The 19,986-nt window shown below is 39.6% G+C and overlaps 1 protein-coding gene across 2 annotated transcripts in view; it reads left to right on the forward strand.

Moving 5' to 3' along the window:
- The window catches only part of IYD (iodotyrosine deiodinase), a 33,056-nt gene extending 13,629 nt beyond the window's left edge, over nucleotides 1-19,427 (forward strand). Inside the window, exons 2-5 of one of the 2 annotated variants that reach the window (XM_008057749.1) lie at nucleotides 4,592-4,783; nucleotides 10,168-10,327; nucleotides 15,584-15,740; nucleotides 19,234-19,427. In XM_008057749.1, the coding sequence (XP_008055940.1) occupies nucleotides 4,592-4,783; nucleotides 10,168-10,327; nucleotides 15,584-15,740; nucleotides 19,234-19,416 (692 nt within the window). In that variant the 3' untranslated portion in view covers nucleotides 19,417-19,427. Of the gene's footprint in view, nucleotides 1-4,591; nucleotides 4,784-10,167; nucleotides 10,328-15,583; nucleotides 15,741-16,693; nucleotides 16,703-19,233 lie in introns of those variants that run through there. The other variant, XM_021712181.1, reaches the window with a different exon arrangement.
- Nucleotides 19,428-19,986: the final 559 nt, after the last annotated feature.

Genomic DNA, 19,986 nt, shown 5'->3' on the forward strand with positions numbered 1-19,986 from the left:
ATTTTCCTTTTCAACAATCTTAACAGTTTATTAAAGATGGCTTCTTGGAACTTACTTCTGTGGATATTCATGTAGTTAAGATAGAAAGTATGTCTTTTGATGATTTTAAAAGAAAAGAAACAGTATTCAGAGGAAGAGCTGTGAGATTTTGGATATATAACCAAAAATTCTGAGACTATTGGAATGAGGTATCTGGGGATTTGACAATAAGGTCTTCTGAACCCTTGCTTATAAATCCTACCAGGAACTTCATGATGTTATTTATTGGAAAATATCCTTCTAAAATTAGATAACTGGGTCTACCCATTAGGAGGCTTCTGTTGCACCAGACACATCTTCCTTTTTATCTTCTGCCATAGCTGTGGGTTCATTTTCTTCCTCTTCAGTTTTACCATTTTTAGTTCAACAACTGAATCTTCTGTTGCATCTTCATCTTTTCTAAAATCTTGAGTTACAGACAAGTTTCTAGAACACTCTGAATAGAAAGGCAGAGGGGAAACCCAGAAATTTCAGGAGCATGCAAATATAATAGCAAATTTCATGTAGTTCACGTCAAGTCTTTTTCTTATGGTTACTATTTTTGTGTCTTGTTTCAGAAATTCTTCTCCACTCCAAAGTCTTAAAGATAGTCTCCTTTTTTATTCTAAAACCTTTAAAAATTAGTCTTTCATATTTAGAATTGTGGTGAGAACACTCAACATCCTTTTGGTCTCAATCTCAAGGGACTTCAAGTCTTGAACGAACATTAACTATATAGCTGCATGTGGGTGGTATTTTTTTCCACCCACCCATAATTAGACTATATCAGATTAAGAAAGTTTCTTTCTACTCCAAATTTACTGAGAGATGAATGGAAAATTTATCAAACACATCTGCATTAAAATAATTTTATGGTTTTGTTCATTAGCTTGTAAATATGACAAAAACATTGATTAGCCCTGCATTCCTGGAATAATCTCAACTTGGCCAAGATGTAGTATATTTCATTTATTGCTGAATTATATTATTAAAATTTTGTTTCGGGTTTTGTATCTATGTTTAGAGGAAGTTGAATCTATCATTTTTGTTTCTTTTAATTCCTTGTTCATGTTTTGTTATCAAGGTTGTTAATAGTCTTTATGAGTTGAGATGGTGTTCTCTCTTTATCTATTAATGGGAAGTATTTGAGAATGTTTAGCAATATTTTCTCTGTGACTGCTTGGTAGAACTTCTTCATGAACATATCTGGACTTGGAGTTTTTTTTCTCTTTTAGGAAGATCTTTGCCTACTGATTCAACTTATGTAATGGTTTTATATGAATTTTCTAATATATTATCATAATATTCTCATACCATTGGCCAAATGATAGTAGCATCAGTAGCAATGCCTTCTTTTTCATTCCTGATATTTGTTATTTGTGCTTTCTTTTTTTCTTGATCAATTTTACCAGGGGTTTTCAATCTGTCTTTACTAATAACCAACTTTGGTGTTCATGTTTCTCCATATTGAATGTTGTCCTTTTTCTTAATATTTACTTCTTTCTACTATCTTAGGTAAATAAGATAGAAGACATACTTTTATTTGGCTGTCCTTTTTCTGATATCTTGAAACTGATTTTTACTTCGTTAATTTTTAGGGGTTTTTTAAAATCTAATGTATATATTTAAACCTTTAAATTCCAATATGTAATAATTTTATATTTTCATTTTGAAATGTTTCCTATTAAGATATCTTCTCTGATTTTTTTTTTCAGTCATCTTTCCATTACTGATTTCTAGCTTGGTTGCACTGCAGTCAGAGATCATTATCTATTGAACCTTTGAAATGTGTTGAGAGTTATTTTCTGGCCCAATGTATGGTCAACTTTTTTTGTTTGTTTTTGTTTTTGAGTTGGAGTCTCACTCTGTCACCCAAACTGAAGTGTAGTGCATGCTCATGGTCACCACAGCCTCGACCAGCAGTGCTCAGGCGATCCTTCTGCTTCAGCCTTCCAAGTAGCTGGAACCTCAGGCATGTGCCATCACACCTGGCTGATTTTTTAAAAATTTATCATAGAGGCGAGGTCTCACCAAGTTGTCAAAACTGATCTCAAACCCCTGGGCTCAGGTCATCCTCTCACCTTGGCCTCCCAAAGTGCTGGGATTATATGCATGAGCCACTGCGCCCAGCCTTATATGGTCAACTTTTATGAATGTTTTGAGCTACTTAACAAGAATATGTTTTCTGTAGTTGTTTGGTGCAATGTTCTGGACATATCCATTTGATCACCTTTGTCAATTGCCTTGTTTAAATCTATATCCTTACTGATTTTTTTCTTCTCTTTATTCTGTTATTACTGAGGGGGATGTGTTAAGATCTTCCACTGTGATTGTGAACTTTTACATTTCTCTTGAAAGTCTGTCTTGATGGCCTGTAATATAAGTGCATACATTTAAAATTATGGTTTCCCAGTGAAGTAAATGTTATTGTTATAAAGTTATCATTTTTATTATGAACAATATTTTTGCCTTAATTTCTCTTTCATCTGATATTACTATAGCTATATGATGTATGACATAACTTTCAATCTTTCTATATTCTGATGTTTTAGATGTGTCTTTTTATAAACAATCTATTTGGACTTAAAAAATTATTGGCCTTTACCCAGAGCATTTAGTATGTTTATATTCAACACAATTATTCTTGTTGCTGTTAAAAATTGTTGTATTCTTGTTGTCTTTCTGAAAGTCTTTTTTCTCTAGTTGCTTTTAAGAGTTCATATTTGATTGTAAATGGCATGAGTTTCTTTCTCTCTTTTTTTTTTACTGGATCTCAGAGTAAAAATGTACTGTCTACATAGTTTACTTATAAGTAAGAAGCCTGAAGTAACCTATAGTTTTGCATTTAATACAGGCCCTGATTTACTTGTATTATTATCAGGATCAATTATGAAATAAAAGTTTGGTACATCTTGTTTATCATGTTTTATCTCTTGGCAGTTGTGTTTAATGTCATTAAAAAGAAATAAAAGTTCTTATCAAGAAAAAAATAATTTACCTGGCTTCTTGAATCTGTAAGTTTGTTATTTTTCATCAGTTTTAAGAAAATCCCACACTCTGTCTTTTCAAATAATATTGCCTCTGTCACAATCTCTTTGAACCAAATGATCAAACGTGTATCAGACATTCTCACTCTGCTCTATATTTTCTTGGTCTTTCTTCTATGTTTTCATTTTTTGGTTTCTTCTTGTCCCATTCTAGGTGTTTTATTCCAACTTATCTCCCAGTGGTATTAATTTTTTGAATAGTCTAACTTGCTAGTCAACCCATTCATTAAGTTCTTAATGCTATTATTTTTCTGTTCTAGAGGTTTTATTTTTTTCATATTGTCTATGTTACTTTTTATTCTTCCCTATAGCTTATAGAGTTATGTGTTTGTCTTTTCTTCTATAAACATAGTAATCATAGTTGTTTTATCTTCTGAATCTGATAATTCCAATATTTAGAGTCTTTGGGCATCTGAATTTATTTATTTATTTTTAAGTTGGAGTCTCACTCTGTCGCCCAGGCTGGAGGGCAGTGGTATGCTCCCAGCCACTGCAGCCTCGACCTGCTGGGCTCAGTGATCCTTCTGCCTTAGCCTTCCAAGTAGCTGGAACTACAGGCGTGTGCCACCAAGACCGGCTATGAATTTATTTTTAAAAATTGATTCTGCTGTTTCTTGTTCAAGATGTGGTGTTCTTCAGATACCTGGTGCATTTTGCTGGTAATATCCAATATTATTTGTATATTGATAATTGTTTATACTAGGCAGCTGGGATACTTTCAGGCAGGACAACCTTACTCTAAGCTCAAATTTGAGGTAAATTCCATCAAAATAATATAAAGCCCTTGAGGGCTCATTTAGAATTCACACTTCCCTAAAAAAGTAGTCTTGGGGTCCCAGCTTATCAGATTTCCCATTGTGTGTGGACCTGGGCCTTGATCCCTGAAGACATAAGAATGGAAATTCAAATGTGTAGGTACTGGCAAATATAATCAGGAAAAATGCAGCTTTTGTACTTACTTTTCCTCTGTGAATTCATGTTTTCCCTTCAGTTTTGGCCTGGACATTTCTTACTATATTTTCAGCTCAATAATTTTAAATGGACTTTAAAAAATACCGTTAAGTGATCTGAATGATTTTCTGCTGATGATTGTTTCAAGTGACCTGATTCACCATTAACAGAACTTTGAATTCCTCATATTTTTGTAAGTAAATTTTTCCTTTTTCAAGATATATCAAATCTGGAGGTTGTTTTGTTTTGTTAAGTACTGTTGCTCAGGCTGGAGTACAGTGGTACATTCACAGCTCACTGCAGCCTTGAATTCTTGGGCTCAGGCAGTCCTTCTGCCTCCGCCTCCCAAGTAGCTGGGATTACAGGTGTGAGTGAGCTACTGTGGCCCACTGAAGTTTTAAGGATGGTCAATATCAGTGGTCAGGATTCTGTAGATCAATTGATTTAATTTTGTTAGGTTATTTTTTTGGAGACTTTACAGATACTTTTGACAAATTTATTTCCTTTTCCCCAGTGACCCCATTTGGACCAAGAGAGATCATTTAATTTGCAACCTTTCTTGTTCTTATTTGCAGATACTGATAAATGGCAAGAATCAGAGGAAGAGGTCGAACACATCTCCTTCTCCCATACCCGCTATCCTGAGAAGGAAATGGTTACCAGATCGCAGGAATTTTATGAACTTCTCAATAAGAGACGGTCAGTCAGGTTCATAAGTAATGAGCAAATCCCAATGGAAGTCATTGATAATGTCATCAAAACAGCAGGTTTGTAATTGCATATTGGGTCTTTGAGAATGTGAGCTTCCTTACTAATGTGACTGCAACATCATGAATAAAGCCTTACCCAGGTGTTCAGTGACTGCCAGAAATACAATGATTTCTACTTTCCACATTTGGGCCATTACAAACTTCTTGGAAGCAGATGTGATAATAGTTCAAAACTTCTAAAATTGTTCAGTTTAATGAGCTTTTATTAAAAAACAAGATTTCTGAACACATCATTATACATTAAAAGAGAAATATCTTCTTCCTTTCCCCGCCCCCGTAAAACATACCAGACACAGACACATTCATATAGTCATACATTTGTCTTTTTGGAAGTAAATTTCTTATTTTTTTAAATTATTTTAGATTCAGGGGTATATGTGCAAGTTTGTTACATGGGTATACAAAGGGAACCCAAAAAACTCCGGAATTTATTTATTTTTAAAAAGTGTATTTATTCTTACATGTTGAAACTTGAGTCACTTCAAAGTATGCTTCAAGTCAAGATGTATTGCACCTATCAAGATTGTATTTCTACTGCTCAAAACAGTTTTTGAATTCGTCAATTTTGAGGTCTTTTAGTGCTTCTGCCATTTGTTTCAATTCTTCCACATCAGCAAAACATTTCCCTTTGAGGATTTTTTTTTTTCATCAGGGAAACAAAAAAAAGTCGCTCAGGGTAATATCTGGTGAAAAAGGAGGGTGGAGCATGGGGACCATTGCCAGTTTGGGTCAAAAACTGCTGAACACTCAGTGCGGTCCTGGTGGTTGAATTGTCATGTTGGAAGAACCAGGCACTTGGTTGCCACAACTTGGGACGTTTCTTCTACAAATCATAACACAACCTTCTCAAAACTCCCAGATAAAAACTTTGGTTGACCGTTTGACCTGGGAGAACAAATTCTGAATGTACTACAAGGGGCCTGCCCTCCAAAAATAATTCCAGAGTTTTGGGTCCCCCTTTCTATTATGTGATGGTGAGGTTTGGACTTCCATTGAACCAGTCACCAAAATGGTGAGCATGGTAAGCAACAGGTAGTTTTTCAACTCTTGCTCTCCTCCCTCCACCACCCCTTTAGGAATCCCCAGTGTCTGCTGTTTCCATCATTATGTCCGTGTGTACCTAGTGTTTAGCTCTCACTAACAAGTGGTTTCCTGGTTCTGCATTGATTTGCATAGGATAGTGACCTCCAGCTACAGCCATGTTGCTGCAAAGGACATAATTTTTTTTTTTAATGACTGCAGTGTATTCTATAGTATATATGTACCATGTTTTCTTCATCCAATCCACCATCGATGGGCACCTATATTAATTCTATGTCTTTGCTATTGTGAATAGTGCTGCAATAAACATATGAGTGTAGGTATCCTTTTGGTAGAAAGACTTATTTTTCTTTGGGTATATAATGGGATTGCTGAGTTGAATAGTAAACCTATTTTTAGTTCTTTGTGCAATGTCCAAACTGCTTTCCTTAGAGGCTGAATTAATTTACATTCCTACCAACAGTATATGAGTGTTCCCTTTTCTCCACAATCTCACCAACATCTGTTGTTTTTTGACTTTCTAATAATAGCATTCTGACTTGTGTGAGATGGTATCTCATTTCATTTAGCTGATGACTAGTGATGTTAAGAATTTTTTCATAGGTGTGTTGGCCATCTGTATGTCTTCTTTGAGAAGTGTCTGTTCATGTTCTTTGCCTACTTTTTAATAGGGTTATTTGTTTTTGTGGGTGGTGGTGGTGGTTCGTTTACACTTCTTGTAGATTCTGAATATTAGTCCTTTGTAGAATGCATAGTTTGCAAATATTTTCTCCTATTCTGTAAGCTGTCTGATACTCTGTTGATAGTTTCTTTCACTGTGCAGAAGCTCTTTAGTTTAATTAGGTCCCAAATGTCAATTTTTGCTTTTGTTGCATTTGCTTTTGAGAACTTAGTCATCAATTTTTTGCTTAGGTCAATGTCCAGAGAAGTATTTCCTAGGTTTTCTTCTGGAATTTTTATAGTTTGAGATTTTACATTTAAGTCTTTAATTCATCTTGAGTTAATTTTTTGATATGGTGAAAGGTAAGGGCCCAGCTTCAACCTTCTTCATATGGTTAGCCAGTTTTCCCAGCACCATTTACTGAATAAGCTGTGCTTTCCCCATTGTTTTTTTTTTTTTTTTTTTTTTTGAGTTGGAGTCTCACTTTGTTGCCTAGACTGGAGTGCAGTGGCCGCTCCCGGCCACTGCAGCCTCGACCTGCTGGGCTCCGGCGATCCTTCTGCCTCAGCCTTCCAAGTAGCCGGAATTATAGGCGCGCGCTATCACGCCCGGCTAATTTTTTGATTTACTATAGAGGGAGGTCTCACCTGCCCAGGCGGGTCTCGAACCCATGGGCTAAGGGCAATCCACTCACCTCAGCCTCCCAAAGGTGCAGGATTACAGGCTGAGCCACCGAGCCTGGCTGCTTTCCCCATTGTTTATTTGTGTTGCCTTTGCCAAAGATCAGTTGGTTGTAGGTGTGTGGCTTTGTTTCTGGGTTCTCTATTCTGCTCCATTGCTCTGTGTGTCTATTTTTGTACCAGTACCATGCTGTTTTGGTTACTGTAGGCTTGCAGTAAAGTTTGAAGTCAGGTAATGTGATGCCTCTGGCTTTGTTCTTTTTGTTTAGGATTGCTTTGACTACTCAAACTTTTTTGGTTCCATATGAAGTTTGAAATTTTTTCTCTAATTGTGTGAAAAATGACATTGGTGACTTGATAAAGATTGTGCTGAATCTGTAGACTGCTTTGGTTAGTATGGAAATTCTGACAATATTGATTCTTCCAGTCCATAAGCATAAAATGTTTTTTCCATTTGTTTGTGTCATCTTTCAGCTGTATTCTGTAGTTCTCCTTGCAAAGATTTCTCACCTCCTTGGTTAGATGTATTCCTGGGTATTTTAATTTTTTGGTGGCTATTGTAAATGGGATTGCATTCTTGATTTTGTTCTCAGTTTGAATGTTGTATAGAAATGCTACTAAATTTTCAACATTGATTTTGTATCCTGAAACTTTACTGAAGTCATGTATCAGGTCTAGAATCTTTTGGTGGAATCTTTAGGGTTTTCTAGGTATAGAATTATATTGTCTGTGAAGAGACATACTTTGATTTCTTCTTTTCCTATTTGGATGCATGTATGCCTTTTCTTGCCTGGCTGCTCTGGCTAGGACTTCCAGTACTATGTTGAATAGGAATGATGAGAGCAGACATCCTTGTCTTGTTTCAGTTCTTAGGGGAAATGCTTTCAACTTTTACCCATTCCATATGATGTTGGCTGTGGATTTGTCATAGATGGCTCTTATTATTTTGAGATGTGTTCCTTCGATGCCTAGTTTGTTGAGGGTTTATATCTTGAAGGGATGTTGGATTTTGTCAAATGCCTTTTCTGTCCCTATTGAGGTAATCATATGTTTTTTTGCTTTGAATTCTGTTTATGCAGTGAATCAATATCCCTAATGAACATAGATGCAAAAATCCTCAACAAAATACTAGTAAACTGAATCTAGCAGCACATCAAAAAAAATGCTCAGTATGACCAAGTGAGCCTTATTACTGAGATGCAAGGGTGATTTAATATACACAATTTTCTTTCTTTCTTTCTTTCTTTTTTTTGAGTTACAGTCTCACTCTGTCACCCAGACTGGAGTGCAGTGGCACACTCCCGGCCACCACAGCCTCGACCTGCTGGGCTCTGGCAATCCTTCCGCCTCAGTCTTAAGTAGCTGGAACTATAGGCGCACGCTACCACGCCTGGCTAATTTTTTGATTTATTGTGGAGATGAGGTCTCGCCAAGTTGCCTAGGAGGGTCTCGAACCCGCGGGCTTAGGCAGTTCACTCACCTCAGTCTCCCAAAGTGCGGGATTACAGGCTGAGTCACTGAGCCCAGTTCACAATTTTCTTATATAACACACCATAATGCACTAGTATAGTATTCTAATGAACTGGCAAAATTTATTCATGTGAATTTGCAAAGTAAACTAAAGCAAGAAAAACCCATTTGCAATGCCAATTAATATCTCCATAGAGAGAAAAAAAATGAGAGCTACAGGAAAAGGCGAGGAGATACATGAGAAAGCCCTTCTGACAGTCTCCCTTGATAGGAGCCTTATTCCTACATAAATCACATTCATTTGCAGAAACGATTGCATACTCATTGTGAATCCATTGTCCAGCTTAACAGAAAGTGAGAATACAATATTTCATTTCAGTTAAGAATACAAATGTGCTAACTTGTTGAGTTCTTTAACTAATTAATAGCAGTTACTAAATTTCTCCTTTATTCAAATATGTTAATTCATACTATGCAGAAATTTGGGCTTTTGGCTTGTATTACCCAAGTCAATCATGACTTCTAGGGCTGGAAGTGATTTGTGTAGGTTTCATATGATGAATCCAAGTAAGAGCCCCCTTGAGAGTTCACATGCCTTACTCCTGCCATAGGAAGGGTGTATTCCATTAAACTCCTCATTAGATAGGCAGGCAGGAAGAAATAATTGCTTCGGAAAGATCCCATCCATAGGTCACTGTGGTCCACCCTTGGGAGCAGTGGGTCACCCTAGGACCAAGGGATGACACCCAGCTCCATAGCTGGCCCACACCCGTACTAATTTCCTCTCTGGGTTTCCTTAGTGATTTCAATACAATTCCTTCAGGATATTTTCTCCCTAACTAGAGAAACAGTGCTAAGTTCCCACAGTCCCATGCCTGGTGGGAATTCAGCTCCTTGGACAAAGGTGATGCCCCATGAAGCTTTGCCCTGGGACATGGGACCTGACTGCGCTGTGGACTGAAAGACACGTAGCTGTGCGTATTAAGCACCCAGGGCCAAGGGTTCCCCAACTCTTATGAATCCCAATGAGACCACAAACCTCACGGTGTCGCACTCAGAGCTTTGACAGAGGCACCAAACAATATATAGTTTAGTTGCCTTCTGAGGAGTGTTTTGAGGACAATTTCACCACAGATATTTTGCCTTTAAGCTTCATGACTTTATCCTTTTTCAAGAATATTAAAACAGTGACAGTTGGGAGAATTCTGGCTGTCAGAATTTCTTCTCTGGGTTTCCTTAGTGATTTCAATGCAATTCCTTCAGGATATTTTCTCCCTAACCAGAGAAACAGTGCTAAGTTCCCACAGTCCTAGAACCATCCTGGCCATGGTCTCGATCAGTTGGCTCAGAGACACCAGAAGTGATGATGAACAGCAGGGGGTCAGCAATTTACCAGAGTCCCCCACCAGTCACTTTGTTTTTCAGATTAACTAACCCCATTTTGAACAAATATGAACTGTTATATTTATTCTTAATGAATAGTTTCATACTTTCTGCAGTTTTAATGATCTTAATTGAATGCATGATAGGAACAGCCCCGAGCGGGGCCCACACAGAGCCCTGGACCTTTGTAGTTGTGAAGGACCCGGACGTGAAGCATAAGATTCGTGAAATCATTGAGGAGGAAGAGGAAATAAACTACATGAAAAGAATGGGACAACGATGGGTTATGGACTTGAAGAAACTGAGGTATGAAGGCTGGTGAAGTAAGAGATGTTTGGTTTGGGGTTTTTTTTTTTTTTTTAGGGTTAGAAAATATAGTTTATTTAAAAGACAAATTAGAGAGTGAGAACGAAAGAGGAGATTCACCTCCCCAAGGGAAGGGGGCCAAAGCCAGGAAGCATGGTGACACCCATAGCAAAAAGAGCACATTGCCACACAAGAGTCTAGTAAGGCAATGTCCACAATGGCCTGGCAATGACCTGGTTTGGCCTCTTAAAATGAGATGACCATCACTGCCATTTCCTAGTTTTGTTGTGTTAAAAAGTTTGAATCTGCATCTGGAAGGAATTATAGAAGTCAGACCTCCTCGCCCCTGCATCCCCATATGAGTGTTTGGTAAATATATAGGCTCTGACCCAAATAATCACTTAGTAAATAAAACTAGGAGGTCTTCACTTTTCACCCATCTGGAACACATAAGATTGTGAAATTCTAAAGCTCTTGAGTGAAGTAAAGTGCATCTGTTAAAATGATCAGGTCTTCCAAATGATTTTAGTTTTAGGGTAAGATTAGTATATGTGTGGTTTCTGTGAGGTGTTAGTAACTTTGTGGGCTTCCTCCTTGAGGAAAGAAGTGGAAGGAATTCCGTGTATCAAGTTTTACTGCAGTGCATCAAAGGCGATTTCCTTCCTGCCCAACCTCTTCTTAGATTGAACATGAGGGGGAATGGTGGGTCCTGACCTCTCACAAGATCCTGTGGGGAGCTGCTAGAGTCCTTGGCACTCAGAATGCTCAGAAGATGTACCAATGCCTCTGGCTCTCAGATGCAGGCCTTCAGTGGACAGTTCGGCATCAGCCACCCAACACCTTACTTTGACACAGCCTAGGAAAGGACAATGGGATCGCAGTCATGCAAGTATGGGAGGACTTCTCACCGGGCAGTTAGAGTCGGGTAGATGAGAAAGTGGACTCCTTGGCCTTACTGCTTTTTCATTTGTTTGGCCCCAGGGCACTATTTTCTCCTAAGATAGTTAAATTCTATACAAATCAACATCTCCTGGAGTTGTGGCTTGTTCCTATGCTTTGGAGCAAGTGTGAGATATTAATAATGTATAAATATTTTTGTATATTCACAGGAAAAGCTGGGATTGGTCAATGTCAAGTTGAGTTTCTACACTTAGAGAGATGTAGTATTCTAGGTGTGTACCCTATCTACAAAATACCATTGTCCCTCTCTTCATTTTCTCAGTGGAGGCAGAATTAATTGCTTTTTCACCTGTGTCCAAAGCATCTAATATACACTGTCCATACATTTAAATAGCCATTACAACATAGTATTTTAATTTAATTTTCTTCTCATTTTATAAGTCATTAAAAAAATCTTTGTTGTTCACTAAGCTAACCTGGAGAATCCAATTTAGTTATAGACTTTCTTTATGGACAATACACACACACACACACATATGCAAAGAACTCTAGGGGTTGGGCATGATGGTGCATCTGTAGTCCCAGCTACTTAGGAGGCTGAGGTGGGAGGATCCCTTGAGTCCAGGAGTTCAATGCCAGACCATGAAACATAACAAGACCACTGTCTCTAAAAAAAATAAAAATAAAAAATAACTGTAGGGGTCCTGGGAGCCCAGGTCCAAAAAGCCTGGCATTATAGCACCCATTACAAGGGTGATGCATTGTAGGTAACCAAATAAATGCTAGTTAATTATTCAATAGAATTGCAAGTGAGCATACGCCTTGCCACCCTGTTTCAGTCAACTCTGAATCTACAACTCTTATTAAAATCTCCAGCCGGGCTCGGTGGCTCAGCCTGTAATCTGGTGCCTTGGGAGGCTGAGGTGAGTGGATTGCCTGAGCCCGCGGGTTCGAGACCTGCCTGGGCAACTTGGCGAGACCTCATCTCTACAATAGATCAAAAATTAGCTGGGTGTGGTAGTGCACGCCTGTAGTTCCAGCTACTTGCAAGGCTGAGGTGGAAGGATCGCTGGAGCCCAGCAGGTCAAGGCTGCGGTAGTTGGGAGCAGCCACTGCACTCCAGTCTGGGTGACAGAGTGAGACTCAAACTCAAAAAAAAAAAAAAAAAAAAATCTCAGCACACAATCTGGATCAAACCTACCTTTCAAATTTTTTCTTCTCCAGCTTGCTGGCAGGGGCCTCCACCACACTCAGAAGGTGTTACCTGGCCTTCTTTTTACAAGTCTTGCTCATTGCTGTCTTTTTATTAGCTCAAATATGGTATCATCATGAATTTTTATAAAATTGAATAAACCAAAAATAAACTAAAAATATTAGATACCAATGCATGCTTAAGCAAAGCAAATAAGTACAAAAATCTTTTTAAATGGTTGCCCCAGGACCAGATGCTCATATCTATAATTCCAGCACTTTGGGAGACCAAAAAGGAAGGATCTCTTGAGGCCAGGAGTTTGGGACCAGCCTGGACAACATAACAAGATCCTGTCTCTAAAAAGAAAAAAAAAATTGACCTGCCTTAAAATATAAGTAAATTACTTAATCTTCATCTCATATTTTTTAAAAGTTTGTATTATTTACTCTATATGCATATAATTTTCTATTTCTTATATATTTTAATAATACAAAAGTCAGAATTGTAAATCATAGAAATGTCTATGCAGAATACAAGTTTATCTAATAGAATCCAGTGTGGGGGGCAGGAAAACAGTCTCTTGATAGCATGCAAATCAACTGGGGGGGCAGAAGAATGGCGCACCCTGGAGAGTGGCTTCCCTGGGTCTGCTTCGGACACTGAAGACACAGTGTGTCCGATGGAGATCATAGAGGGGCTGGCTCATCTAGTAAGTCAGGAAAGGGGATCAGAAGAGAAGTGGTTCTTCTGTGTTGATGTTTCCACAATTTAAAATTCTGATATTGGCATCATTAAAAGTCACTGTATATATTTTAACTACATTTTACACAGGAGGAAACTGAGCCCCATGGGAGGTTAAGTTGCTTGCCCAATGGCCAAAGCCAAGCTAGCCTTATTTCAGAGTGGATCTTCTTTTTTTTTGGAATCAGGGTCTCACTATGTTGCCCAGGCTGGTCTCCACTCCTGGGCTCAAGCGACCCTTCCACCCCAGTCTCCCAAAGTGCTGGGATTATAGGCATGAGCCACCACACAAGGCCAAATATGGCTTTATTTTTGAGTCAGGGTCTCATTCTGTCACCCAAGCTGGAGTGCAGTGGCACGATCACAGCCCACTGCAACATCCACCTCCCGGGCTCGGGCAGTCCTTCTACTTCCACCCCTGCAGTTACTAGGACTACAGGCATGTACCACCACGCTGGTGTTTTTTGTTGTTGTTGTTTTGTTTTGTTTTGTTTTGTTTTGTAGAGACAAGGTCTTGCTATGTTGCCTAGGCTAGTCTCCAAGTCCTGGGCTCAAGTGATCCTCTTGCCTTGGCCTCCCAAAGTACTGTGATTACAGAGTGAATCTTTTAAACCATTAATATTCTTCCTCTTTGTAGGGAGAAAAGAATTGATAACAGTCAAATATGGCTAAGCTGGTTGAAGTATGATAAAGCAGTGTAACGTACAGATGTTAATAGTATAAGAGAAACCATGGTTTCCTTCTCTCTGGGGTGGTTTTGTAGTTGGTACTTCAAAATATCACACCTGGTGATATCACTCTCGTCCACACTAATCCACCTCTTTCCCAAATATCTCATCATGTGTTGCTTCTGCTCAGAACCTATGATAATGCTCCCTACCTTTCACATGAAGTCCAGGATTCTGAAAAATCTGTATGGCCAGGATCGGTGGCTCAGCCTGTAGCCCCAGCACTTTGGGAGGCCGAGGCGAGTAGATTGCCTAAGTCCACAGGTTCAAGACCAACCTAGGAAACTTGGGTGAGCCCTTGTCTCTACAATAAATAATAATAATAAATTAGCCAGGCATGGTAGCATGTGCCTATAGTTCTGGTTGCTTGGAAGGCAGGTGGAAGGACTGCCTGACCCTCGCAGTTTGATGCTGGGTGGCTGTGAGTATGCCACTGCACTTCAGCCTGGGTGATGGAGTGAAACTTCAACTCAAAAAGAAAAAAAAAAAGGTATGTGACCTGCCAAGCCACCCAGCGCCATCCTGCGGTCTATAGCAGGCTTCTGGAAGTTCCCTGGTGTGTCATGCATTCTCCTCCTGGCTCTGCCCCACTCGTCTCTTGACTCTGCCTGTTGTGCCCTTCCCAGAGCCGCTTCAGTGCCTAGCCTTGACTCCATTTCTGGTAACTTTCATCCAAGCTTCTTTTTTTTTTTTTGAGTTGGGTTTCACTCTGTCGCCCAGGCTGCAGTGCAGTGGCACGATCACAATTTACCATAGCCTTGACCTCCTGGGCTCAAGCGATCCTCCCACCTCAGCCTTCGGAGTAGCTGGGACTATAAGTGCATGCCACCATGCCCAGCTAGGTTTTTGGTTTTTTTTTTACTTTTTTGGTAGAGATGAGGTCTCATTATGTTGCCCGGGCTGGTCTTGAATTCCTGGGCTCCAGCAATCCTCTCACTTCAGCCTCCCAAAGTACTGGGATTACAGGCATAAGCTGCCACACCGGGCCCCAATTTTCTTATTTAAAAGTAGCATTTCCATTTTCGAGGGACTCCTAATGCACTTGGTTTATATCTCTTTGCTAGCACTTACCAGGTTTCACTTTGCTGAATTTTGACTTGGAGTTATAGGATTTGTCTTTGTATCTTTCATCATTTCATATGTTTCATATGTCTCACCATACCAGGCACTTATTAATACAACTTACTGAATGGAATGATCTTAGATAGAAAAAGATAAACAAAAATTCTGGTCTTTTTCAATTTTTTTTTTTTGGGTCAGGGTCTCACTCTTTCACCCAGGCTGAAGAGCAGTGGCATGATCATGGCTTGCCACAGCCTTGACCTCCTGAACTCAGGCCTTGCAAGTAGCTCAGATCCATCTGCCTTAGCATCCCAAGTAGCTGGGACTACAGGTGCACCCCTCCATGTCTAGCAATTTTTAAATTTTTTTGTGGAGATGAGGTCTCATTATGCTCCCCAGGCTTCATTATGCTCCCCAGGCTTATCTCGAACTCTTGAGCTTAAACAGTCCTCCTCCCTCAGACTCCCAAAGTGCTGGGATTACAGGCATGAGCCACTACACCCTGCTCTTTTTCAATTTAGATACAATAGACAAGTAAACATGTTTTAATTTTTATCATAAATAAGCAAAGGTAGTGAAAAGAAAGCAAACATCATGAGTGAATATTCTCCTGAATCTGTTTTCTCCTCCCAGAACCAACTGGATTAAAGAGTACTTGGACACTGCCCCTGTCTTGATTCTCATTTTCAAACAAGTACATGGCTTTTCTGCAACTGGCAAGAAAAAGGTCCACTACTACAATGAGATCAGTGTTTCCATCGCTTGTGGCATTCTGCTGGCTGCCTTGCAGGTATGCTGTCCACCCGCCAGGCCCAGGGGAGAGAATTGAGACTTGAGGGCCAAAGAATGGCATTATTAGAAAATTTCATTTGAGTTTCAGATTCAAGGACATTTGGAAATTGTTTATCTAAATTCGAATTCCTAAGCAAGGTAGTTCTGATGTGAAAACTGACTCCAGAAACCTGGATTGGTGAATATGTTGGTTCAACAAGCTGGAATTCTTCCTGGAAATTCATTTGTAACATCATCTCAGGGTTAGAAAATTTGTTGTTGTGTTTGCCTTTACCTGTAACAACATGAAGTTTCAAGAGTTTTGGCAGACACACTTGAAGAACTTTTGAACCTGAAAGCTACAGAGACTAACTCCCTAAATGTGTTTACTGTTGCTCTCTGAGCTGATGGAATGATTTAAAAGCCATAAGGGGAGCACACTTTCTCAGGACTTCCTGAAGAAGGGTGTTAAAAAATTCTTTTTTAAATTTTTTGAAAAGTCTTAAGGAGGACTGTTTCATAAAGCTCCCTTTCTGAGAAGTTTGCATTGTATTGCATTCCGAAGATGGCTACGTGTTGTTTTTTTTTTTTTAATTCCACCTACATAGTAGCTAGAGCAAATTGACATGAAATTCCAGGACTGTGGTTTACATTTCAAACTATTCCATTCATTCACGCAACAAATATTTTCTGATCTCCTTCCATGTGGCAGTCTCTAGGTGCCACTAGGGATAATTATCTCATGAACTGTACATTCTGGTGGGAACTGGGGTCTGGGTAGGGATAGAGAGAGATGATACACACATAAAATAAATATAGCAAACAAGATTATAAGAGGGAGTGATCATACTTTCACGGGACAATGAATTCCAAAAATATATGAACATCTTCACTATCTCAAAGAAAAGCATGTATGCTGAATGACATCTTGCAAAATATCATCATTGTTACACAAAAAAGAAATGTGTTTAGATTATCTGAAAAATTATCCAGAAGAAGCTGGCATTCCATTTCCTTCCTGAATCTGTAAGCAGGTAAACTAAGGAATTGCTGTGCAGCGTCAGGGCATCCCCACACATTTTAGGATGCTGGAAGAAGAAGCTAAACCTGGAGCTCAGCTCACAAGGTGGCATCCGCACCTTTGCAATAGGTGGTCTCTTGCACCTACCGTCCTGTTGAGTTTGCTGCCCTCTAGCTTTCCATAAGGCATAGTACTGAGGGTAGGTCACCGTTTGGAACGGAGGAAAGAAAAATCTTCACAGAGCCCCAGTCTCAAACCTGGTGGCTAGGCAGGGCTCACCATGCATGACTCTAGAGGCAGCTTCCAGAACTTCTTTTTAGCTCTGGTTCAGGCTAAGCAGCAGCAATCTGATTGGAAAAGCTGGAAGAGTGTGTCTGGGTAAGTGTCTGGAAGCCACACACCATTTTTACTTAGATATTTATTATTTGGAGGCTGGGGAAGAGGTTGATGGGGTGCTCCTTGGCCTCTGGGTTCTCTATCATTTATTTTATTTCTCCTTCCTTCCTTCCTTCCTTTCTTTTTTTCTTCCTCTCTCTCTCTCTCTCCCTCTTTTTTTTTTTTTTTTTTGAGTTGGGATCTCACTCTGCTGCCCAGGCTGGAGTACAGTGGAATGATCACAGCTCACCACAGCCTCAACTTCCTAGACTCTGGTAATCCTCCTGCCTCAGCCTCCTGAATAGCTGGGACTACAGGTGCATACCACCATGCCTGGCTAATTTTTTTTTTCTTTAAATTTTGTAGAGATTTTTGTATTGCCAGGCTGGTCTTGAACTTCTGACCTCAAACAATCCTCCTATCTCAGCCTCCCAAAGTGCTGGGATCACAGGCGTGAGCCACTGCACATGGCTAACATTGGCATTTTCACTGGATGGGGACGCTCTGCATCCATTGTTGGTTCTGTATTCCCTGGGATGGGTTATTGTCTAGAATAAAATTTGTAGGTCTTTGTTAACACATTAAATACCAAGATCTAGCAGCAGGCCTGTAGTTTTAAAGTAGTGGTGAGTGTAATGATATTTTTAGATATCTATAACAACTGTAAAGTGATATGAAGATATCTCTGAATTTCACTGAAGACAAAGTAATAGATATTGCTAACACTGCTCTGGTTTTTGCCTATGTTTATAATGGAAGAGACTGCTAAATTTCAGCCAGATGTTAGTGAATAGAAAGATGTATTTTTCTTTTACAGAGCCAATCCTTGACTCTTTAGGGGTCTGATGGTTCCAGGGAAGGAAATCCTGACTTAAAATGAGACCAAGCATGAAAGATAAAATAAAAATAGAAATCAGCATAATATTAATAAGAGGGATTGTTTAATATGTTCTGTGTAGTTACAGGTTTCCTCTGCTGGTTATATATAAAATTTAGTATGGAGTAAAAGCTATGCCTTGAAAGGGGGCCACAATATAAAATAACACCAAATTAAGATGTACATATTTTCTCAATGGAAAGTTCAAGATTTATCCATTATCCATTCCAAATTCAAATACTATGTGAAGATATGGCAAAGGAAGATAAATGCCATGATCAAGTAGAGACCATCCAAGCTGATGAGAGAAAGAAGAAATCAATTAGATTCCTCAAAGCATGTGTTCCTAAGAACAGTTCCTCAGGCATTATAAAATAGTAATAAATCAAGGATATATTGGTGTTGTATGAGAGAATTTCAGCAAGAGACTGCATGAAGTCACTCCAGATTCATACATATGTATGGGTGTACATATGAATGGACTTACATGCCAATATCATAACTTTCTATAACAAACCAGAGGTTCCAGACAGATAACTAGAATTCAGGAAAGAATTGTTAGTAGAAAAATTATAGTAGCATTTGGGCTAGGACACTGCTTTGGTGGACTGCTCTTATCATCTGTATCATGTACCAAGATGTAGACTGATCCTTTAGCTAAAAGGAAGCCCCCCTTTTTTTTTTGGTCATTCTTTTGGTGTGGTTGGATTCCTCCAATTTCTTTCCATAAAGTAACCATTCCTTTTTTTGGTTTGTTTTGTTTTTTTGAGTAGGAATCTCACATTGTCACCCAAGCTGGAATGCAGTGGCACCATCACAGCTTACCACAGCCTCAACCTCCAGCTAATTTTTTGTAGAGATGAGAGCTTGCTTTGTTGCCCAGATTGGTCCTGGGCTCAAACGATCCTCCTGCCTTGGCTTGCAAAGTGCTGGAATTACAGGCATGAGCCACTGTGCCTGGATACCATTCCTATTTCTTAAGCATAAATGAAAAATATGACTATTTTTTCTTCTTTCAGAGGCTTCCCACTGCTTGGTTAATAGAAGGCAGGAGGTGGGGAGGCCAGGAAGTGTGGGCTCATCGAAACCATTACCTGAGCTGAGAGCCTCTTTGCTACCCAACTTCTGGGAAGAGATAGGAAATCAGGTGTGATAGGGCCAGAAGGTCCTCAGGCTAGCAGTAGAGCTGTGGTTTTGCCTGCTGACTTTAAAATGCACCCTTCTCCTCTCCTGTTCTAGAACGTGGGACTGGTGACTGTCACTACCACTCCTCTCAACTGTGGCCCACGTCTGAGGGTGTTCCTGGACCGGCCCTCACATGAAAAGCTGCTGATGCTGCTGCCTGTCGGGTACCCCAGTAAGGAGGCCACAGTGCCCGACCTCAAACGGAAACCTCTGGACCAGATCCTGGTGACAGTGTAGGCAGGAGCCCCTGAAAGCTGCAGGGAGGTGGTACCCCTGCTTCTCTCTGTGTCGCACCCCTGCTCCTCTGGGGTCTCCCAGTCGCTCTTTCTTAAGTATCTGGTCTCCTCCAGACTCCACTCTGGGTGGGGAGTGGGGGGTGGGAAACACTCTATGTGTCAAGGAATCTTTCCACACTCTCGGGCACTTTGAGTCCAACAAGTCCTGTTTCTTATCCACTTTGGAAATGCATTAACATTTTACAAAGAACCTGCCCTGGTCTTTAAGTTTAAAAATTATTCTAGAAAAACACTAGTGTGTGTTTTTTTTAACTTATATAGAACAGTCATCAGGAAATCTAATTAGTTCCAAGAATTCAGCTTTAAGATAACTCTTGAATTTAAATTTAGATTAATCAAATGGCCCCCTGCCCTCAGATTTCTGGCAGCGTTTCAAAGGATGTGATTTTGAGATGCACTTGCTTACTGAACACTAGGGATTTTTCTGCCAGTTTTGAAGTAACCACCAAAGTAACAAAAACATCATGCTCACAGAACAGGACAGGGCATACTTGGGTAGCAGGGGCCTAGA

This window comes from Carlito syrichta, unplaced genomic scaffold (genome assembly GCF_000164805.1).
Source record: "Carlito syrichta isolate Samal-C Ts95f unplaced genomic scaffold, Tarsius_syrichta-2.0.1 Scaffold303116, whole genome shotgun sequence".
NCBI classification, from domain to species: Eukaryota; Metazoa; Chordata; class Mammalia; order Primates; family Tarsiidae; genus Carlito; species Carlito syrichta.